Below are 24,657 nucleotides of genomic sequence, written 5' to 3'. Positions count from 1 at the left end.
CTTCGGTTCCCTTGCTGCCCAGCCAACGGCCCCTTTCTCATAACCTGCACGGCAACACTAGACAACCCTGTGACAAATGAACCTGTGGCAGCCCGGTCCTCCGCTTTTTAACAGGCTAATTTTTTCATGTCACGCTGAATGGCAATGGGGATTTTTTTAACCCTTTAAGACCTGAGAAGATTCTAGAAATGTCTTCTAAATCCTAAAAAAAAATTGGAAAAAAAACCCAATTTTTTTTTTCCTCGATTTTTCAAAAATAGCAGATCTACAAGTTCATAGCGCGGCACTCGGTGCCGCGCTATGAGCTTGTATATCTGCTATTTTTGAATAGCCTAAAGAAATCTAAAGTGACACAGATGCGTTCCAGGTATCAATGGGTTAAACAAGTTAAATAGCCCTTCAAATGCCCTCGACTTCCCTGTCTGTGTTCGCGTTAACTTGAGTGACGCGTGAGGAGATAATAGGATCTCTGACTAATTCATTTTGATTTGTTCCCTGGGTTGTTCCCCCACCACCCCTCCTCCTCCTCCTCTTTCTCCCCCTCCTCTTATCTCCTCCCCGCCTGGTGCAGGACAACACATACCCAGAGATCCTGAGATCCAACCTGGGCTCGGTGGTGCTGCAGTTGAAGAAATTGGGCATCGATGACTTGGTGCACTTTGACTTCATGGACCCTCCAGGTTGGCTTTCCTTACTCTTTGATTGATGCAAGGAACGGAACAATTGACGGCTCCTCTTCATTAAGCTCACGATGGGATTAAAACGAGACTTAACCCATTAAGACGTGAGGCCGTGTCTAAAAAAAATCTATATCCTAACAATTAAAAAAAAATCAAAAAGTCCCCGTGGGTAGGAGGAGGGACTGCGTATCCACTGGGACAATAACATTTCAACCGCAAGCAGCCAATTTGGGGCTATGGCTCGTTGAAAACGGATGGTTTTCAATGCAAAAAAAAGAAACTGAGTTAGGAGTGTTTTTTGTGAGTTTGTCTTTGCTTTAATCCCTGCTAAGAGCCCTGCTATCAGCTCCTAGGGGCGTTTTGCTCTTTAGGGTCCGTCATGCAATCTGCCTACATTAGATTATGAGAAATATTGTGTGCAAAGTTGACTGGGCTTACAGATGGTGCTAGAGGAAAGGCTATGGGGTCACCGAAATCGGTATGGTTCATTCTGGAAGGTGTGTAGCAAAATCCATGGAAATCCAGCCAGTAGTTTTTGAAATATCTTGTTTGAGTCCCAGGTGTTGGACAGACCGTCACTGCCATCCTTATAGGCCCACAGCTAGCCGGGCTGAATGTGGTGTTTCACCAGGATTTGAACAATAGTACATGGTGATATGTTCACTCTGTGCTCAGTAACACAAAAGCCTGTACTATCTGTAACATAGAGAATTGTTGCCAGACAAAAAATAGAACAGTAGTATACCTTACTCTCCTGACAGTCAGAAAAAAAAAGAACTGCCTACATTATGAAGCCAGGAGTGCACTTTGCTGAGCAGTGAGCTTATATCCAGGCCAAAACTTGTTTTCACTACATCAAGAGCTAGACTCAGACATTCACCCAGTCATGCATCACAGACTACATTTTGAGATCAGATAGATAATCCTCAAGTTGGCGGCATGGTCAGGACATTTAGACACTTGGGCTGTTGTAGTCAATCTGAGCAGCCTGGATCCAGTCCTTGAGCAGAACTAGAATGTCCCAATTATTTCAAAAAAAGTTCAAATTTCTTTTTACGTCAGTGCTACAGGCAGTGCCCCGACTAGCCCGTGGGAGCTCGGCACTTGTCAAAATAAAATTATGTATCTGTACATTTTAACCTATTTCTGTCAAAACAACAAAAAAATGGCACACAGGGTGAGATTGACTACAGAGGTGAAAGAAAAGCTAATTGAACTGTGGCAGAGTAGAACGACTGTAATAGCGAGTCCTACTGCAATAGGCTTAGCTGCTAGTGCCACACAGCTGGGTCAAACAAGAGCAATATTTGCATTTCAACCTCTTGGTTATACAGCATATTATATACTTGGAGTTTAATAAACAAAAAAAGGAATCTTATATTATGTACTTTGTGGCCCATATGTTCAAAAACAGAGCTCAGCTTAAACTACAGATAGAATTTATGCTATTTGTTTTTCTGTCTGTAACACATCTCAAGACCTGACTAATCTCTGCGAGGCAAAAAGCAAACAAACAAACAAAAGTTTTCTTCGTGAGTATTCTCCGCTGATACTAAACCACAAGTTCTGTGATTGAACTGGATCCCAGGAGAGACGCCGTTAATTCAAATTAAGCAAAAAAAACACCAACTAACAGCGCAGCCTTGGTTTGGATAATGGTGTCTCCTTTATGAATAAAAATGCAGTCTGCCATTACAAGCCCTAGCTATGAAGTCTACAAATCTCTCATTCTACTGTAGTTGTTTGATGAATAATATCAAATGTGGGTCGGCTGTGTCACTAGGGAAGCTTGAGAAAAATGCATGAGCAAAGATAAAATGATGTTGGCATATAGCAAACACTGCATACCAAATGTTAACTCATTAAGACCTGGAACGCATCTGTGTAATTTTTTTATTTGAGCTAAAAAAAATATTATTTTACACTTTGGCTATTCAAAAATAGCAGATATACAAGCTCATAGTGCCGCGCTATGAGCTTGTAGATCTGCCATTTATTTTAAATCGTGAAAATGTGTGCAAATCTTTGAATATATATATATATATTCTTTTAAAGCGAAATTTTTTAACTCAAATCTTTACTTCTGGGGGTCCCTGGAACAAAATATTTTGAGATGGGGGTCCGCGGCCAAATACATATCATTTTGGGGGTCCTTGACATGAAATAGTCTGAGCACCACTGAAATAGAAACATACGTTTTTCAGAAAACTGTTGGGATTTAGAAGACATTTGTAGATGTTTCAGGTCTTAATGGGTTAAGGGACTTGACGATAATGGCAGCGAAAGATGAAGACACAGTGTTCGTGTGCATTTTTTTATTTCACCAACCACATGCACACTTGCAGGTTCAGTCTATATTGCTGCTATATATATTCACAGCGGGGATGAAAGTCAGTAAGTTGTAGGGAGTCACTTCTGGCCAGTCGGTCGATGTATGTTTTGGCTGTCTTCTTGTCACATTCACTCCCTTATTCCCTGTTCATCTCTGCACCGGGCTGGAGCCACGCCAAGAAACAGAGGTGCTCTGTCTCGTTCCAAAGTCACACACACAGCTGTAGTACTGTCTAGCACGCCATGTGTTTTGCTACTCTTTCTCCCAAGGAGACGCCACACCCCCCACCCCCCCCCCCTTCATTCCTTCCTTTTCCAGTCTTAACCTCCCCCTCCACTCTTTTCTGTCCGTAATATAGTTTTCATCTCACCTCTGAGATTAAACCCATCTCTCCCCATCCGCTGTGGCAAACGCCATTTTGAGAATGAAATTGGTTACATCAATAGCGGCGCTATCACCTCGGCTATTGCCTTCCCTTTATATTCCTCCAGTGAAACGTGACTGACCCTTCCCCACCCCCCACCCACATCAACCGCCACTTCCACCCCTACACTTCTTTGCAGAGTGTGAACTTACTCTGTATGGCCAATGCCTGTGTTGATTAAATGGTGATTAAGAAAAAGGTGGATGATTAGCTTAATTTGCTCGCGTTGGAGAAACGTCTCTGAGGCACTGTAAGTCATCCAGAGATACTTCCCCAGCTAAATAGTAACTCGGGCTGGAAGCTGGGGCTGATTAGACATAAAGGAATGAAAAGGCTACGAGATTCCACACTTCCTCCTTCAGGAGCACCTAGTTAAGAGTCGATCAATTTGGCACGCTGTGAAAGGAACACCCTTTGAGTGAACGGACAATGCAGTTGCCGCCGCTGCTGCTGCTGCTGCTGCTGCTGCTGCTGCTGCTTAGGTGCAGTTCTGGAGGGGAGAAATGGGGCTTGGATTGGATTGTGTTTTATATTTGGAGTATTTATAGATGCCAAATGGCCTGTTCACGTGCCAGATATATTGATGTTTTTGGGCCTACCACCACACTAGCACACAGTTAACACATCGACCGCCAGAGGTTTTTTAAACACGGGGTACATCCAGTGCCGGCGCTTCTTACCGTTTTACACCGATCTGTTTAGAGCTGTAGAAGCCACCACGAGGACCCCGGATGTAAACAAAGTGTGTCTGCGTGATGGTCGAGGGTCCCGTCGTCTAACGACTGGAACAATAATATTTATAGCGCGATCCGCCATTGCAGAGCGATCGCGCGTCGAAAAATGGCTTGTTTTGACCACTGTAAAAAGATATGGAGATATGGACCTTTTTTCTCAAGATCCTATCATTGGAGCGGACGGAAGTGACGTTTTTTTGTGGACTGGGTTCACATCCGTCCATTCCATTTGACAGGGTCCTAGGATCATTCCTAAGTTGCGTTAGAGCGCCCCCTTGTGGAAAGGAATAATAAAAATTGGAAAACGGCTATAGTCTGTTTTGGCACTCGACGGGTGTATTTGAAAAAACGGCTATAGCCCGTTTTGGCACTCAATGTGTTAACACTGGGCTCGATCCATTAAAATGTCAACATGCATTGGTTTAGGTAGGAGTTGAGTTCCTATTTCCATGCCACAATTGGCATGCTTCCTCTTGTAAGACGGTGCTGGTTGGTTATCAGGTTATTATGGAATCCCAGTGGTCTTAAATCAGCTGAATGTGTGTGTATGTGTATTGTGTCAAGGTACTTTGTCCTCTGATTAAGAGGGGCCCCTTCTTATCGATGATCAAAGATAACCCGCCATGAATGTCATTGGCTTCTGGTCTTTTTCATTTGAGCCGATCCATGATCTTAACCCATTAAGACCTGGAACGCATCTGTGTCACTTTTTGATTTGAGCTAAAAAGCATTATTTTACACTTTGGCTGTTCAAAAATATCAGATATACAAGCTCGTAGCGCGGCACCGAGTGCCGCGCTACGAGCTTGTAGATCTGCTATTTTTGAAAAATCGTGAAAATGTGTGCAAATCTTTTAATATATTATTTTAAAGCAAACATTTTTAACTCAAATCTTTGCTTCTGGGGGTCCCTGGAACAAAATATTTTGAGATGGGAATCGGCGGCTAAATACATATAATTCTGGGGGTCCTTGACGTGAAAAAGTTTGAGCACCGCTGATATAGAAACGTACGTTTTTTTCAGAATACTGTTGGGATTTAGAAGACATTTGTAGAATCGGCTTCAGGTCGGCTTTAATGGATTAATGGAGAGCCTTGATTCCCTCTTACCTAGGAATGTTCAAACACGGCCCCATCTTTCTTGGTATATACGAAGTGTCTTCGTAGTGTCTGTGCGTGCAACTAGCTAACCAAATGTATAACACGAAGAAATCGCTACCATTTACCGGAGGACTTGGCGTGTTGGGATTCATTTGCCATGTGACATTTCCAGAGAAGTACATTTCAGAGCCAATGTGGTTTAATGCACCTTTAGCCTTTTCATCCCATTGATTTGGCCCTTTGGTTAATATATCGGATTCTCGTGCATTGAGGCAGTCAATATTTTCGTTCTGATGAGGTGCGTTGTGTATAGATTGCATTTCCCCACTGCTTCATCATGCTAACAGCGCATGGTAGCTCAGGTTTTCACCTGCGTATCAGCCTTAGTGTAGTAAGTAATGCCGCTTAGCTAGCACTCACTTTCGTATAAAAAGTACCTTAGATGTCCCAAATCAATATTTTTTTCATCATAAGAAAATATCTCCTTGCTGTGTGAAATGGATTTCTCTGTATTTATTTTGGTGTCGGGGGGCTGCCCGGCGCCCCAACATGAGAGAAATGAAAGCAAACAAATACCTTTTTGCCAAAGCTGGGAGCTAATTTTCAGTTAACATGCAACTGGTCATTAGGCTTCAGCTCAGCAGAGCCAAAGGTCAATAATTGCATCTAGAGGAAAAATCTTTTAACCAAACGATGGGAGCCTTTTGTGTTGCGCATTAAGTAGAGGGTTCCCCTGTAATTGCATTAGAGTTGTTTTGAATCGCCAGAGCGGAGGATGAAAAATGAGCCACACCACCATGACTACTAAGTCACTCGGGGCGCGCGCGCGCGCGCACACACACACACACACACACACACACACACACACACACACACACACACACACACACACACACACACACACACACACTGAGAGCCTCCCTACTTTGATTCACCTCAGGTTTTTGTGTTCTTGACCTGTCCCAACAACCCCCCCCCCCACCCACCCACCCACAGACACACAACTCACGCCTCCCCCATACTAGTGCGGTGCCCGTTAGCTCATCCGATTGACTTAAAGGTAGGGCAAGTGATTTACTTTTGTTAAAATAAGTGTTAAATAGCTCTATATTCTGATAGTACTCATTGCTATAGAGTGTTTGTTCAGTAAAAGGAGTCTCTCCCATGTCTCTCCAGCTCTTTATTAAACAGAAAAAGCATTTTCAGTGCTCTCTCCTGATTGGCTTAAACGTTGTCACCTACCGGAAAATGTATTTATATTCTGTTTAACTAAAGAGTTGGAGAGACCCCTGTGACCGAACAAACGCTCTGTAGCAATGATTACTATCAGAATCTAGTACTTTAACCTTTTAACAAAAAAAAACATACAATATCACGTACCCTACCTTTAACACTCGACGCTGCACTTCCTTTGAGTCCTCGGCAATACACCCGCCAAGTGTGAAGTCGATCGGACGAGCGGTTTGTGACATACGCCTGCCCATTCGGCGCGAGCTAGTAGAACTGCTCATCCATTCGACTTAACCCATTAAGACCTGAAGCCGATTCTACATGTCTCCTAAATCCCAACAGTATTCTGAAAAAACGTATGTTTCTATATCAGTGGTGCTCAATCTTTTTCATGTCAAGGACCCCCAAAATGATATGTATTTGGCCGCGGACCCCCATCTCAAAATATTTTGTTCCAGGGACCCCCCAGAAGCAAAGATTTGAGTAAAAAAAAATCGCTTTAAAAATATATATATATTAACTCTTTGACTGCCAGAGTATTTTCATAAAGTACTCCCCCATTGCCAGCAATTTTCGTGTTTTTTTTATTTTTATATTTTGAAAAATTTTATGAAAATAATTGAACAGACTGTTTTTTAAAGACGCCGCACAAATCCGCCACCAGAGAGCAGCACATGATAGCTTGATCAGCTCCTGGTGTCACTGTTTACCTTCTTGAGCTATTAGACAGGGAAAACCATGAAAACGGATGTGACGTCCTCCCACATTGTTTTGATCGTCAGAATTACGTTGTGATACACGACGGCGATGACTGATCGTCACCCAGACCATAGATTATAGAAGAGAAACTGTCCGTTTGTCCGTCATACCGTGTGAAAAACCGTTTGTTTACCTATTTTGGACGAAATGACCGGGGGAAAATAATCAAAAACCGGAAACGGAACCCAGGACATGAAACCGGATGCAGATATGGGTGAAGTAAGTGGAACTCGAGAATAACATTGAATTTTAAGCAGCATAGCGCGATCAGAGATTAAACAATGAACGCAAATCCAACGCGTCAAACGCGTCAATGGCGTGGGTGGATTAAGTAGTTATTGACGCGTTTTCGAGTCAATGGCGTTTATAGAGTTAAAAGATTTGCACACATTTCCACAATCTTTCAAAAAATAGCAGATCTACAAGTTCATAGCGCGGCACTCGGTGCCGCGCTATGAGCTTGTATATCTGCTATTTTTGAATAGCCAAAGTGTAAAATAAAGCTTTTTAGCTCGCATCTAAAACTGACACAGATGCGTTCCAGGTCTTAATGGGTTAACACTAGACACCGCACTTCCTTCGGTCATCAGCAACACACCTGCCAAGTGCCGAAGTTGTTGGGATGAACAGTTCTCAACATAACGCAAAAGGAAATGCAGACATAGATAGATTTGCCTTTTATTCTTTTTTTTTTCTTTTTTTACTCCAGCCCCAGAGACCCTGATGCGAGCGCTGGAGCTCCTCAACTATTTGGCGGCCCTCAACGACGACGGCGACCTGACGGAGCTGGGCTCCATGATGGCGGAGTTTCCGCTGGACCCCCAGCTGGCCAAGATGGTCATCGCCAGCTGCGAGTTCAACTGCTCCAACGAGATCCTCTCCATCACCGCCATGTTGTCAGGTAATGCTTCGGGACAGACAGGAGGCCCACTACTGTGGCAAGGTGTTTGAGCTTCACTGAAATGTTCCGATGTGCTGCTGTGCTCATAAAGCTTTCGCTGAGAAATGGCTGAATGTTTCTAAAAAAGGACATTTTTTATTTTGTCTATTGTCTTAAACATGAGTCTATTGTCTTAAACATGAGTCACCAACGTATTGAACCGGTGCGAAAATGAGGACTCATGCCTGGCTAAATGTACAGATAAGGGTAGTATACTGCCGTGCTGCTTCAAATAACTTTCATATGCTAAGTTCCTGCGAAATGTCGACTTGCTGTTGGCCCATATTGAACTGTCATTTAAACAGGCCTCAGCCTTTTAAGCAAAGTCGCACCACAGAAATGTAATTTCAGTCTGGTCAGAGACTAAAAGGGAACCTACTGAACTCGACTTGATGCAGCCCAGCAAGAGGAGAGTGAACCTGGGGGGGGGGGGGGGGGTGTCGGTTAATATTTGTCAGGCGGCGGACAAAAAGTGCGTGTCCACAGCAAATTAATAGGTATAGTGTGAACAGCACCAATGTGCCGCAGCAGTAATTGCACTTTAGCCTTGCCAAAGCAGAATGCTGCTCGTTGAGATGAATCTGACACACGTGAAGGGGAGAAAGCGTGAGGCGAGCTCTGTGAAAACGGAGGAAAATGGACTTAACTAGCTGTTTTGGACATGGCGTGCTCTTAGAACAGGTGTGTCAGGAAGCGAGGGGTTTTCTGCTGAGTTCATTACCGAGTCAGCAGCAGACGCACAACCAAGCATGTCCCGGGCCTCGGCAGCCCGGGCACGAGGCTCGATAAATAACCGTTAAAGCCACAATCAAGGATGTTTTGACGTGGGAACCGGAAGAATGGGGTCTTTTGAATGCAGCGACTGCTACTTCACAGTTTTACCATGCCATAACGCATTAACAAGGTTTAGAGGAAGAATCCGTTTTTTTTTAAACTTACTGTAGCGCTCGGACACACAAAAGAAACAAATAAACTATGGAATAGGATGCCTGGTTTTTTTTTCTCTGCAAGGGCTAAAAGTACAAATAAAGAAAAACACACGTATTTGTACACACATGTATTGCACATATATCGTAAATATATATATATTTTTTTGGTGTTGTGATTTTTGTTTCTGTCAAATATTAAAACAATATTGTCGGCTAGATTTGAAAATATGACTCTTGATGAAAGTGCAGGAAAGGTTTTGTTGTTAAAGCTGCACCGGAGAGTTTCCCCACTCTCGCCTACGTTGTTTTTGGTACTACCACGCACACCACTGATGGATGTAAATCTACACAGCATTTTAGATCAGAGAAGAGACGGGGCCGATCTTATACGTTTTCGGTCCCTTGCGCGACTTAGCTTGACGAAACACTTGCGTTTTGGCTTTAAAATATTGCATAATGTAGCATTAAATCCTCAGGACTTAATAACTGTGATGATGACATCAGAGTGTAGCAAACCTAGGATAGCAGCATTTTTTTTTGCTGTGCTACTTAGCCAGTGCTCTTGCATCACAGCTGAGAGACGGCAGACAGGTTTACTACAGCCAGGGTTGCCAGATCTGCTTATTACAATTTCCCCGCAAGATTTTATTTGAAAATAGCCGATCTACAAGCTCACAACGCGTCGCATCGCGACGCGTTGTGAGCTTGTAGATCTGCTATTTTCAAATAGCTGATGTATATGTTAAAGTGCTCATGTGGCCCGTAGTTGCTTCTTTTGGGCTGGTTTTCCTAGACCCGGTTGCTTGTTTCTCTCACAGAATCTGGCAACACTGACTACAGCAGATGACCATATACCGCACTGTATAAATAGTGAACTTAGATACCCAATGAACTCAAGAGATCTAGCCCTGTGTGTTCCCGTCACTCTCCTCTCCTTCCTCTCGGGCCATCCTCCATCCCTCTTTTCCGACGTGCACCACAAAGTGCCTTGTGGTGGTGCTCTGTGCCTCAGGTTGAACCTGAGGCCTTGTTCTCCTCTCTGGTGGGAATTGCTTAACTCATCCCTATGGGCGGCTGTGTTGGGGCCCATACCAACCTTGTTTAGTCCCACAGTGCTTTGTCCGGCCCACGGAGGCTAAGAAGGCGGCCGACGAGTCCAAGATGCGCTTCGCCCACATCGACGGGGACCACCTGACGCTGCTCAACGTCTACCACGCCTTCAAACAAAGTACGTGGTGATCCCCCGTTAACGATATAAAACCCCATGTGTGTGTGTGTGTGCCACAGGCAGTGGTGGAAAGTAACTAAGTACATTTATTCAAGTACTGTACTTAAGTACAATTTTGAGTACTGGATTTTTAGTGGAGTGTTTCCAATTTTCAGTACTTTTACTTCTACTCCACTACATCTCGGAGGCAAATATTGTACTTTTACTCCACTACAATTATATTACAACTTTAGTTACTAGTTACTTTGCAGATATAAAGTATGACAATATAAAACATACATTAACCACTTTAGCCCTATTTTATACCTAGGCTATTTGAAAATAGCCGATCTACAAGCTCACAACGCGTCGCATGGCGACGCGTTGTGAGCTTGTAGATCTGCTATTTTCAAACATTTTAGTACTTTTACTTTTGGCACTTTAAGTACATTTTGATACCAATACTTTTGTACTTTTACTCAAGTCATTTTTTAATTCCGGACTTTTACTTGTAACAGAGTACTTCTACGTTGCAGTATTGATACTTTTACTTAAGTACAACATTTGAGTACTTTTTCCACCACTGTCACAGGATGTGGTTGTAGATGAAACGTAGCTGATATCTTCAGCTGTAAAATGTAGTGGCTGCTGTCAAGTCAGGCATTACAATAGGCTCTGTGCATAAACTGTAGTCCCAGTTTCACAAGGTGGCATACCCATTTACCGTTCCAGTTCATTTTCACGTAGCAACTTCTGATTGGCTCAACAGCAGACGGTGTTGATTTCGTCGACTAAAACTATGACGAAAAAATGTTCGTCGACTACCTTTTTTCACTGACGAAATAAGAAATAAGAACTAAATTCAAACTAAGCAATGACGACTTAAACTATGACTAAATATATTGAACATTTCGTCAACAAATAAAAACTAGACAAAAATGTTATGGAGGAGCAAGTGGAGAAGAGATCCAGTAGAACCAAAAGACAAGTCATTTTATGTTTGGTTGCGCTCGGGTGTTGCGCTCTAAAAATAGCAGATCTACAAGCTCACAACGCGTCGCGCTGCGACGTGTTGTGAGCTTGTAGATCGGCTATTTTCAGCATGCAAACGAGTGTAAAATCAGTCGTAAACCATTACGACGCAATCAAGGCACCGCCAAAATACATTTCAGTCGACTAAATCAACTGTAGTTTTAGTCGACTATAATCTTATGATATTTAGTCGACTAAAACCAGACAAAAACTAAAACTTTTCAGATGACTTAAAATATGACTAAAACTAAATGGAATTTCATTGAAAAGACTATGACTAAAACTAAATCAAAATTCTGTCCTCTCTGTCTCTCACACACAGACCACGAGTCGACTCAGTGGTGCTACGACAACTTTGTCAACTACCGGTCGCTGATGTCGGCCGACAACGTGCGCAGCCAGCTGTCCAGAATCATGGACCGCTTCAGCCTGCCGCGCCGCAGCACAGAGTTCAACAGCCGAGACTATTACATCAACATCCGCCGAGCACTGGTCACTGGATTCTTCATGCAGGTCAGTGTGGAGTTACAGTAGCACTTATAACCCATTGAGACCTGGAACGCATCTGTGTCATTTTTTGATTTGAGCTAAAAAAAATCCTTATTTTACACTTCGGCTATTCAAAAATAGCAGAAATACAAGCTCATAGCGCGGCACCGAGTGCCGCGCTACGAGCTTGTAGATCTGCTATTTTTGAGAAATCGTGAAAATGTGTGCAAATCTTTGAATATATATATTATTTTAAAGCGAACATTTTTAACTCAGATCTTTGCTTCTGGGGGTCCTTGGGACAAAACATTTTGAGATGGGGTCGGCGGCCAAATACATACAATTTTGGGGGTCCTTGACATGAAAAAGTTTGAGCACCACTGATATAGAAACATAATTTTTTAAAGAAAACTGTTGGGATTTAGAAGACATTTGTAGAATCGGCTTCAGGTCTTAATGGGTTAAGTAAAGGTGTTTTTTGCTCACCAAAGCACATATTTCTATCTATAGTACAGTGTTCATACACAGCTCTGGGAAGGCTGATTTTAAGAAATGGAAGTGAAATCGATCACTCCAAGTCATGTAGCATTTGAGAAAGTGTATGTGCTGACTAAGTGCTCCTCAGTTGTGATGCACGTAATCATATTTCCTATGTGGTATCTCTAGTTGTAAAGAGTACACTCAACAAATGATGCTCTGGGAAAATGTGGGCCATATATCTAAGAGTTGAACCTGATTATAATTAAACTTTTTTCATCGTCTATATCAGATCTTCCCCCTTGTTACTGTATTGATGTATGTGGCAGATGCACGTTGGCAATCTATATCTTATTATCTTGGAATGTATTTAATGCATTTAATTATATCCAACTACACTGTTGTACCTTGTCATGCTCACCCGTTTTAAGTGTTTGTCCTGGTTTAACTCCATCCATTTTTCAAAGGATGTTATTTGGATAATGTGGTGAATTTATGTTTCTTAATGTGTGCAAAGTATTTGCGCTCGCTAAAAAGTCACAGTGAGATGTTCATTATAATGGATGGCCCCCTCTAATGTGTGGGCTTGCACGCATGCACGCACAAACACACATGCACAGTTGGTTGCATTTAAACATAGGAAGAAATCAAGTCAATTTGCTACCCACTCAGGGAAATAAATGGCATTTTGCAGGAACCCATTTTCTTGGCGTACCTGAAACAAGCAACCTGACAACTTGAATTACGGCATTAATATTTAAATATTTGTCAACATTAACCTTTATCTTGGTGACAAATTTGCGGCTCATGTTCGAGTTTTCGGGGCATTTGAGCTCGCATCTTTGTTTGGAAAGGTCTTTATTGAGACTGATTGCCCTGGTTAATCACAACAGCCCCTGTCCGCTTAAGCAATGTTCTGCAAGACACAGAGGAAAAATCACACCTCTCAGTGGCCAGTTGAAAACAAGTTTTATGTCTTTGGTCTAGAAAGTCTCTTGGCTCAGCACCATTAGTGATTGTGTTGGGTCAACTTAATTAGAATACCTACTGCAAGGTTGTTAAAGTAATCTATGACAAAGGCTAGGCACCCCCAGTCATCATTAATAAACTCTAAGTGGATGTGGAATTAACCTTGATGGTAGCCTGCCTTATATTAATTCATCCACAGGATTGTAGTTGGACATTTCTGGATTAGACATGACATGAAACATTCCTGAAAAAGATTCAGATTTAACAGGAAATGAAAATCACAAGTGACAATAGCAATTCAAACTAGATAATTTTGAGAAATTACAAAGAGTGGTTTCCCCCGACGACATAGGTTCAACCATTTCACACTTGTGGTGCATTGGGTCTAAGTTAAATCCTTTTTGGAGGCCCCTCAATATGTCAAATTGGGGTCAATTGGCCTATGGACAATCACACTTATCAATACAAATTGCTATAACCCTGACCTATACTTGTAGGTTATGGTTACTTGCAGTTATTTCATGGTGTGCATCAGTTAAAACATGAAAATGGTTGTTGCTGTTGACATTCAACAGTCAATGACACTCAATTGACATTTGAAAATACCCTGGACTCCTGGACAGAATAGAGCAACAACAGAGCAAACCAACCTTACACTCCTCAGGTTGAAGAGGGATTGTGGGTGATGGCAACACAGATCATTGATGTTATTAATGTCGGACATGGGGTCTGTGCCTCAATCCTTGTGCGTGAGACACAGGACACTAGGAATGTAAACAGGACATGGTGCGGTTATCCTTTTCTAACACTTCTTAAGCATTTAATTGACCCTACTGATTTTGGTGACTCCCTGGCCTTTCCTCTAGTAGTGCCACCCATAGGCCAAAATTGCCACTTGTTATGTAACCGTTTGCCTTTTTGATCTCCATCTCTCATGCTGTGAGCAGATAGCCCACCTCGAGCGCACAGGACATTACCTGACGGTGAAGGACAACCAGGTGGTGCAACTCCACCCCTCCACAGTTCTGGACCACAAGCCGGAATGGGTCCTCTACAATGAGTTTGTGCTCACCACCAAGAACTACATCCGTACCTGCACGGACATCAAGCCAGAGTGGTAAGCTCTTTGTCAAATCAAATATTATTATTATTATTTTTTTCTTTGTTTGTGTGTTAATATGTTAGATATTGTGTACCTGTGGTGGTTACTGCATGAAGGCAGAAGAACATATGTACAAATAAACTCATACACACCTTTTAAGACTAATGATTACTTGCCTCCTTTCTCAGGCTGATCAAAGTCGCTCCCCAGTACTATGAAATGGGCAACTTCCCCCAGTGTGAGGCAAAGAGACAGCTGGAACGCATCATCGCAAAGCTCTCAACCAAGGAATACTCTCAGTACTAAAATGATAGTGTATAGGGCAACAACAGCATCGTCATTCTCTGTACAAATTATGAATCTGAACTCACTTCATCTGAGCACTCTTGATTTATTTTTTCATTTTGGATTCTATTTTTGTCTCACTCTGTATTGTATTCTTTTCATAACGACTGATGAATTCTGTCTCCTGTTTATTAAGGGCCATGTCTTGTCATTTTGTGAGATTAGCTGTGTGTGTGTGTGGGGGGGGGGGGGGGGGGGGTCAGCACTATGTTAAGAATGCCATCAGGAACTTCATTGCTCACCATGTCTGTGTAAAGCATGACCATTCATGTAGATATCAACATTCCTCTTGTGAAAATGTTAATACGCTAATTTGAAGAGCAAATATCTGTAATAAACCTTGCTATCACGTCAGTGGATTCGCATCTATTATACTTAACAATTGCTTGAAGTCCAAGCAGGAGGGGCTCTTGAGTGCGATTGGATGTTAATTATTTTGTATGCATTTTGAGATGTGGGAATTTGGTCAGATTTCCTGTAAACCATTGAAATTACATTAAACTGACTTTGTAATAAACATGTGCTTCTTTTTTCTAGGCTTTAGAATGATGATATTACTGTATGTCTCTGTGTGGAGTTTGCATGTTCTCCCCGTGTTCCCTAGGGTAGGTACCCTCACAAAAACATGCAGTAATCCTGGTCACTATACTGCCTCCCCCTGGCCAGCCGGGGCGCCTGATGGAGGGGAAGGGAACTGGTTGGAATAACGTGTTCCTTCCACGCGCTACGTCTAACCAGGGAACCTCTCCCCTGTCAGGTGATAAGAAGGTCAGTTAGCTCATGCATTGAAGGAGGCATGAGCTCGGCCCTGGCCTCCCTAGGTTGGCAGAGGGAAGGTAGTGCCCAGGATTACATAGACAATTGGCACTGGGTGTAAAAAATTGGGTTACAAAATCGTGGGATAAACATTTTAGAAGTAAAAAATAATGAGAAAAAATTATAATATTACTGTATGTCTATAATTTACATCCCATTGCATGTGTTCATCTCACAGTGAGATCATGTCATCAAGTTAAATCTGCCAAATCGTTTCCCTGGTTAAAGGGGGATGATACTCTAGGCTCATTTTGTAGTTTGTTTTCCTGCACGGGTTTAAAAGAGCAGAAGGTTAAAAACATGGCAGGCTAGTAAGCATTGCAGCTAATAATAGGTGTTACGGTAGGTGTAGGTGTGCCCAGAACAGGGTGTGCAAATGCGCAAGCATAGACGGGAAACAACGGTTAAACAGTTTATGTCAATGATTGCACACCTAAATTGATTTAGGAAGGTCACAGAAGAAATTCAATGTAAAATGTGCTTGTTTTCATGCCATCGTGCTAAGCTCATAGAGGCACATTACAAGTTACATGTAATACGTGACTTGACAAATGAGACGGAATCAAATGATCGTGTCCTCTCTGTCCAATCTTTATAATCATGGATAATAAGTTACTATTTGCACCAGTCGATACTATACAGCTGAGGACAATCGGGATCACATCCCCATATTGACAAACTGGCTGCTTTTGGGTATGTCATTTAGTGGTGATGGTCTCCATTGGCCATCTTTATAAATCTAATCATACTTCACAAGGACAATGTTGGTGTAAATAAGAGGTGGTTCTGTTTCATGACATGCATTTTATTTGTATTGTTTGTTTGCAGTGTGAGCTGGGATTGGACTACTTATGAGAGCACAGAGATACTAGATACAGACAAACCCTGGTGAGTGCTTGGCCTTCGGCCATGCCAAAAAAAATGAACACTTTGTGTACTCATCCGCACATGGGCAAAACACTGAACTTGTCAGTGCACACTTGGGTTAGCAGTTCCAAGACTAAACTTGGCACAGTCTTTAACAGAGAGAAAGTTTGGATGAGCACTGACAAAAGTTTCTTGAGAAGATTTCCCCTCTCATTCTATGGGTCAGCAGCCCAAATGAGGCGAGCTGGCAGTGTGTAGCAGAGCATGAGTTCCAGCAGGAATTGAACAACAGGACTCATGAGAAGCGTGAAGATGGGAGCTCTCCCCCTGAGATCAGGTCAGTCTGGGTCTTTGAGAACCAACACAGTCGGGGGGGGCCCTCAGAGGGCTCCCTTGTGGCTGCTTGGGTGAATGGTGGTGATGGGTTTCGGGGGCCTACTTAATGGGGTGTTCAGACTTTGGCTAACTCTTAAGACTTGGTGACTCACATAAGACATTGATCTGGGCTAAAACTGGCTAATCTCATAAACTTTTTTTTTTTTAATACATCCCATGGTGGATTGCGCTTTCAACAATGTGCTGCAGGCATTTGAGATGTAGCGCTTCGAATGCAGATACTGTATAGGTCTAATAGTGAGTTTAAAAACCTATAGATTGTGTATCGGAATATTGGGTGACAATTTTGGATGACTTTGCTCTTTAACGTGCAGTAAAATTGTGCTAGGGAGATTAGTCCTCCAAACCGAAGACAATAGAAAACCCATTAGTTTGAGCTGATCAGGAAATTATATGGAATTGATCCTGAGGTAAGAGCATTTTTTTCATGCTCAATACTTCCCATTGATTCACACTGCCATAATTACAAAAGAAAATCATTATTTTTCCAATTTGTATATTGTTAGTGAGTGTCTGAAGGGAAGCTACACAGTAGAAACAGTTATAATTATTTTGCCCCGTTCTCCATTCCAAATGGTGGTCTTTGAGTTACTTGTACATGTGAAATCCTTTGCTATTAACCACATGAACGCTAGCATCTATTCTGGGTATGTCAAAACATTCTGTGAAAATAGGCAAACATTTGTTGAAAATGGAAGATCTACAAGCTCAACACATCGCAATGTGACACATTAGCCGGATGTCCACTGGCATGGCACCACACCGCCTACTTGTGCTGCCGTTTCCATTACAAGGACCTGGTCTTAGTGGTGTCAAAGGGGTCTGTAATGGGTGCCTATTTTGCCACCACTCCAGAGTAGGTCTGAGCTAGGCCAAACCGGGCCAAACACTTCATAATGACTGATCACTTTTTATTTAGACCAGGATATAGTTGTAATACATGATAGATAGATTATATTGTATTATAACTACTGTTATAATCTATTATAGTGTATTTTCATTATCATAGTTGTAATACATTATAACTTATATTGTATTATGATCACAGTTATAATCCATTATAGTGTATTATAATTTGCATAGTTGTAATACATTATAATGTGTATTGTATTATTATCACAGTTATACGGGTCCATTTGGTTCTTAGCAATGACCTCCACCTATGTTTACATTACAAAGGAGTGTCAATGACCGGAGTCTGCTACTCATACCTGTACATACAGCTGCAGTCACTAATGAACTTGACTTGACTAGTTTCGGTTAATGGTTAATGAACATGGAATCTATTGGAATTACATCAAAATTTAGGTAGATAGTAGGTGCTGTACCCCTTTATCCCCCCTAAAATCAGCATGTAAATGCCAGGGGTCACGTGAGGACACAGGACACTGCTGAGCCTCAATAGGTACGACCTCTTCTTGCTGACAGAGTCGTCCAGATGCCCCGCTGAGACAAAAGGGACCATTCTGTGTGTGGAGAGAGCTGGCTTTGAACATAACTCACCTAAAAAAAAACAGCAAATACCAATACGGCCAACAAATGTCAGAAGTGCATTGTTCAGCCAGTTGCTAAACACAGCGCAAATCACCACCTCCAAAAAGGCAGTGGGCACAATCTTCTACCACCCACAGAGCCCTGGATGGTGCCTTATCATCATTTCAGGGCCGCAGGTGGGGAAGTTTATTGCCTGAACACCTCAGCATTCCAGGGAATCCATCCATCCGCCCCATATAGCCCACCTACCATCCCTACGCCAGCCTGGAACCCCCCCCACCCAACCCCCACCCCCCCATCAATTGGAGCCTCAGACAGGTGTCTTATCTCCATCACGCAGCACAAGCGCAGCCAATCTCGCAGGAAGATGGCGACTGGAATGTGACAAATCCATCTGTCCTGGTTTGAATTTGTATGCTAATTTGAAGTAATAGCCCCTCTGGTGACAGTGCAAGGGAACAATTCAATCATGCCATCTCTGACAGTCACTTCTCCTGTGATAGGGAAGTATATGCATGAACCGCCCGGGTTAGGCTTGATAGATTGACTATGTAGGAGAGAGGTGGCATGTAGACTGCATGTTTAAAATTGGCTGCCAGTTTGAAACGAATTGCATAACAACTTGAAGGCACCTGTGCAGGAATACATGCAGCCCTCTACATGCCTATAGGCGGAGAAAAACAACATTTTGATTTGACCTAATTTATTTCCCCCCACAGTGCCATATGATTGGCTGCCGACCTGAACTTTCACCTGCTCTCTCACTACTGCATACCCCTCAAAGACATTTGTGAATGATAGAAATATCCCTACATAAAAATAAACACTGTAGCACCATTGTTACATTGTCGCATTACATTATCTGTGCCTGTGGATTTGATTCAGGGAAAAGCTTTCATATGTCACTGTGACAGAATAAGCAAAGGCGATCAGACAATGAACGCCGAGGGGATACAGACCCGTGCATTCCGTACTGTACAGTGCAGAGAAAGAACCCGGCTATATGATTCGTGATTCCTCATGTGCTTTGGTTCCCTCGCTCCTCTCTGCTGTGCAAATGTATGGCACTTCGCAATCTTTAAATTAATCTATAGCGGGAGGACACATTATGGTCGATGGTGACAGTGAGATAAGGCAAGAACAAAAACCCTGTGGTTCGTTTTGCTTGAATCATTCCTTTTTTTTTTGCCCACTCCAACATCGCTGCACTTTCAAGTTTAGTTTACCACCTATTATTTCTCTCAGATGAATTTGGTTTTCATTAAAAGAAAATATGCTACAGAATCACTGAGGAAAGCTTATCTTTGTAATGAGTGCTGTGGTGTGGGAAAATAACTGAGAGGCAGTCCTCTAATTTGTGGCCACAACAGAGCATGGAAAATGTAATGCAGTTGCTATTTCTGCAACAACCAGCGTTGAAAGTAGTGATAAATCTATGCCAAGTAACAATATGTGTTGCATCATCAGTGTATGCAGGCATACCAGGTACACAGGGAACCTCTTGTGTCAATTCTAGTCTCTCAATTACTCTCGCACACTGAAGTGAATGTTTCACAATTTGTCCAGGATAGGAAATGCACGGTACAGGGCCAATTGACCACAGTTCAAAAGGTAGCGGATCATGCGTGTCGAACATGTCTGATCAAACAAGGAGACCCGTAAAGACAAACTATAGTGAATGAAAAGGCCTGTCCTTTGTGGTTCCCTCTCACTGCTATATATAACGAGGTGTGGTGTGTTGAGACAGCTTTTCAGAGGAGCTCTGCAATGCTAGCAGACCTCATTGTGCAATTCACTGAGAATCCTACTACGGTACTTGGGTGCTGTTCTAATGGCAGGGAACTGTTCTATTAATTCCATATTGTCTAACATTCTATATATCTATATTTTACACAGAGGACTTTACTGTGCATGTTTTGTTATTTGCTTTGCCATTTGTTTGGATTCTTCTTTGATCTTCCTATATGACGAATATTCTGATTCTATTTATCTACTCTTACCAGACAAAATATAGACTATTATGTGGTTCCCCTTTATGACTGAAGTGCTGTGGTCATTTTGTGTGTTGAGGCACTTGTTAGGGGAGTCTTTGTTTATGGACGTTTCTGTACTGTGGACCGTGTCAGAACATTTCTTGACCCACTTTTGGGTCCCGCACCACTGATTAGAAACGCACTAGCCTAATAATGAACATTCACTGCCGTCTCCCTTATTGTCCATCCACCCATTATCTAATGTCATGCAGACCATTGTGCTAAATGACTGGAATGGCTAAATAGGATGATTTTTTTTTGTGGAAACAGGATATACTTTGAAGCTCAATAATAGTAATCCCAGTCGTTCAAAGCTCATCTTGATCTCAAAGTTCAGACAGAGAATGACTGAGCTCATGAGTCCAAGGCAGTATGAATTATTCAGTGTATAAAATATTCACTTTCCATGAAATACTGTAAAAAAAAATCTGATCTTCTTTATTGATTACAGCTTTTAAAGCTGCAATAAGGACCTTTAATGAATAAAACGTTATTTTAATCTGTATGGTAGCAGAGTATAATGCTAATATGAATAGCCCATTGGCAGTGGTTGGAGGTGGTCTCTCTTCCTTTGAGAAATTTAGATGCAGACGGTATACTGCCTGAAGCTCTTAAAGGGATATTTCACTTTCAAACATGTTTGTGGTCATTTTAACATCTGCTCAGGCTTTTGTGAGTTTTTATAATTCTTTTGGGGAAAAAAATTATACAAAATTTATGAATTAAAAAAGTAATTGAAAAAACACGGCCCCCTCACGCATTAGAAGGACAACATCAGTCACAAGAACCAAGGATGTTTTCAATGAGTCTACCAACAAGTTACAATGGGTTTGTATAGGAAGGGGGCGTGTCTGATAAAATGAATATCAGATGTCTAAATACTGAATCAAGCAACTCAAACTGTCTGGGGTGCTCTCAAAAGCCTGAGTAGACGATAAAATGACACCAAATATGTTTGAAAGTGAAATATCCCTTTAAAAGGACCATTCACTTTCATCAATCCCCATTGATGATGTCATTGGTAGGCGGGTTTTGGAATTGTCCACAGCCCACCAGTGGAACACAGAGAGTGACTAGATGGAAATAGTGACATCTTAAAGCATTAGTGAGGACCAATTATATGAAGATACGTTGAGAACTAAGTGAAAGCAAATGCTCCTTTACGCATAATATCACTCCTGACCAAAATGGGATGTGCTCTTGGAAAAGTGCTGGAAGTTTGGTCTCCAATTCAAACCCAAAAGTCCTGGGTTTGAATCCTTGGTGGGTAGGACATGAAACTACAGATCACAACTTTAAATATGCCTACTTTTTTAAAAGGTCATATAACCTTAGTTTTTTAATCAAATACTTAATTATTGTTATTTATTCCAAGGCGGCTATTGAGAGATTTGTTGATTACTTTATTATTAATTATTATTATTATTATTATTATTATTATGTGTTGATGTGTGTCCCTGCAGGACTGTGCATATTCATACATCTACAGTGACAAAAAAACCCCAAGGAGTGGGGACTATATTATATTATTATTCCTATAATCTATATAAAATTGAGACAAATATTTGAACAGTTTAACCATCTGCTTTGAGACCATATGCTTGGATTAGGCTCTATGCACAGCAGACATATTGGGCCTCTTCCTTAACTCATTCAGGGTGTTATGGTACCAATGATACTAATGAAGGCTCTGTTCCATTCTGGTCCACCAGAGTCAGGGTGCTGATATTGTGGATATTGGCTCACTGGAGACAGTCTGCTACATAGACATATAAAGGTAGACGCCTCATTCGGCTCTGAAGCGTCTGTATCTCGGGCGCGCTTCCTGCTTCTGCAGGGCTGCCGTGTGCGTCACACACGCGGAAGTTCGGTAGGCCAATCAGAGGCAGGTGGGGGCGGGTCATTTTGTAACCCAGCTTTTAACCCTTTAAGAGGCAGCAGCTGTGCGCAGCATCTAGTTAGTTGGAACTTGGCAAACTCCACACTCTATTTGTGAAATTCAAATAAGACATGGTCGCTTCGTGTGGAAAATGATTAGCCCGTATACAAGCGTCACGTGAACCATGGCTAGAAAATGATATGCTTCTGGTATTATTTTATCTTTATTGCCATTATGATATTCTGCTCTGTGACTTTGGAATGATATTATTTTGGCTGTCTTGGAGTATTTGTGTTATATGTTATACTTTCAGTGCCATTAAAATATGGAACACAGACTTTTCATTTATAGTTGCTGTTTTTGGAAGAGAAAATTCTCAAATGAACAATTATTTCAGTCTTTCAAAGTTGATAGCTCTGTTCTGACCTGAATAGCTAACATGAAGGATGTTAGATAAAGGCAATTCTGCAATGTGGCCAGCATATTTCATGTAGTCTGTCAGTGAATGGAGACAAAAATATTTTGTGACTATTACTGTTACTTGAAAGTATTTTGGTATGAAAATATGCAATTTAGATGTAACCAAATATAGGCCTACGCCTACTGGATCCATAACTCCCTGTCTCGAATTTGTGACAAACTTTACCGCTTGAAAATAGGTTGAAAATTCAGGGAGTTGTGATGATTTTAATTGTGGAGAGACCGTCTGCTTCAATGGACGTAAATGCATTAGAACAGTGGTTTTCAACCTTTTTCATATCAAGGTGACAAGGTCCATTATTTATTCAGCATTTGAGTCACGGACCACCGTTTGATAAGCTTTAGCCTCTCACACCCAAAACTTAGAATGTTATCATTCGATTAGATGTTGTCAAAATAACAATTATTTACGTTCTCTAATTGTGTACTTGTTTAGTAAGTAATGTAGATGTTTAACAATTTGACTCTTCTTGACAGTGTGAAATGTTATACTCAAGATTTAAAGATCTATATAAGGGTCCATTTGGTTATCAACTCTCCATCATTTAGCTGGGTACCACCTGGAACCCCCTCAAGGACCACTGGTGGTTCCCGGACCACTGGTTGAGAACCATTGCATGACAAGTCCCGGAAAAGACGCACTGTGATTGGCCAGTAGTCAACGCGCTGTGAGCGCTGTGATTGGCCAGTAGTCACTTTGAGTGGCAGGTGCAGCCGTGCAGGGCGGAAGAGCCGTGTGTATTGCGATACAAGTCGCCCCAATGAACTGCAGAGGCCAATGAGGTATCTAGGTTTCTAATATCTATGGTCTGCTACACCAGTGGGACTCAAAGTGTGGTCCTGGGACCCTCATGGTTCCAAATGGACCCTTACCGGTGTGTAACTCTGAGAGTTGGTTCCATTTGTACACTCAAGACATTTAGACAAGAGTTATGGGGGTCCTTGAAATTAATAGGTTAGAGAACCACTGTGCTACACTAAATGGAACAGAGCCTTCATTAGTATAATTGGTAACACCTGTGAAAGTAAGGCAGCAGTCCGAGGCTATGCACGTGACATCATCGTACCCGGAAATTATGCTGCCTGATGGAGCCGTTATATTATACCTCTATGGATGGAGCCCTTTAACTCTATGATGGAGCCAAATACACAGCGAGAACAGCAACACGACAAAAGCAGTCTCCTGAGTCCTCGACTCCTGTCCAGTGGCATTAAGTTCAACTTATACTACTATTAGGCTACAACCTCCACTCACTTAGTTCATAATAACTTCAGCGGGAAAGTGAAAGAAAGAAAGAAACAAACAAACAAACAAATGCATGGAGACGTGGACAGAGTACAGACAGGTGTGAATGAATGATAATGGATAAACGTGCAAGCTTGATCCATTGGGAGGCGGACATCACCAGTGGAGGAAAGAGTACTCTTTTTTTTTTTAAACTTAAGTAAAAGTATCAATACTGCAATGTAGAAATACTCCGGTAATGAAAATGTACTCGAGTAAAAGCACAAAAGTATTGGCATCAAATGTACTTAAAAGTACCAAAAGTAAAAGTACTCTAGCAGCTCTACAAGCTCACAATACAGTGAGCTTGTTGGTCGGCACTACATCTCCTCTGAGATGTAGTGGAGTAGAGGACCGAGTAAAAGTATTGCAAATTGGAAATACTCCAGTAAAGTAAAAAAAATAATCTCAATATTGTACTGAAGTACAGAGTACAGGTCCTTGTAACCGCGGAAGCCTCGCCCCAAAACACGCGCGCCCCCATTTTTTCCTGCACTTAGTTACTTTGCACGTCTCACTGGCAGACATCATCATCATCATCATGCCGGGTTTGGGTGAGGAGGAAGAAGAGGAGGGAGCCCCCCACGTGACGGAGCCGACGGCACCGCGGCGCGGCGGCTGTCTTCCCGTTTGATGCTGTCTGTCTGCCGTTTGCTC

At 42.1% G+C, this 24,657-nt stretch overlaps 1 protein-coding gene across 2 annotated transcripts in view; it reads left to right on the top strand.

Moving 5' to 3' along the window:
• Positions 1–15,267, top strand: part of dhx15 (DEAH (Asp-Glu-Ala-His) box helicase 15) — a 60,588-nt gene extending 45,321 nt beyond the window's left edge. For both annotated transcript variants that reach the window (XM_080451369.1, XM_080451368.1), the window contains exons 9-14: positions 572–680; positions 7,970–8,161; positions 10,235–10,357; positions 11,691–11,881; positions 14,251–14,420; positions 14,594–15,267. In XM_080451369.1, the coding sequence (XP_080307495.1) occupies positions 572–680; positions 7,970–8,161; positions 10,235–10,357; positions 11,691–11,881; positions 14,251–14,420; positions 14,594–14,711 (903 nt within the window). In that variant the 3' untranslated portion in view covers positions 14,712–15,267. The remainder of the gene's footprint in view (positions 1–571; positions 681–7,969; positions 8,162–10,234; positions 10,358–11,690; positions 11,882–14,250; positions 14,421–14,593) is intronic.
• The last annotated feature ends 9,390 nt before the right edge of the window (positions 15,268–24,657 follow it).

This window comes from Gymnoscopelus braueri, assembly GCF_963280865.1.
Source record: "Gymnoscopelus braueri genome assembly, chromosome: 15".
Classification (NCBI taxonomy): domain Eukaryota; kingdom Metazoa; phylum Chordata; class Actinopteri; order Myctophiformes; family Myctophidae; genus Gymnoscopelus; species Gymnoscopelus braueri.
Note: the sequence above shows the minus strand (reverse complement) of the source record. Positions and strands in the feature narration are given on the sequence as shown.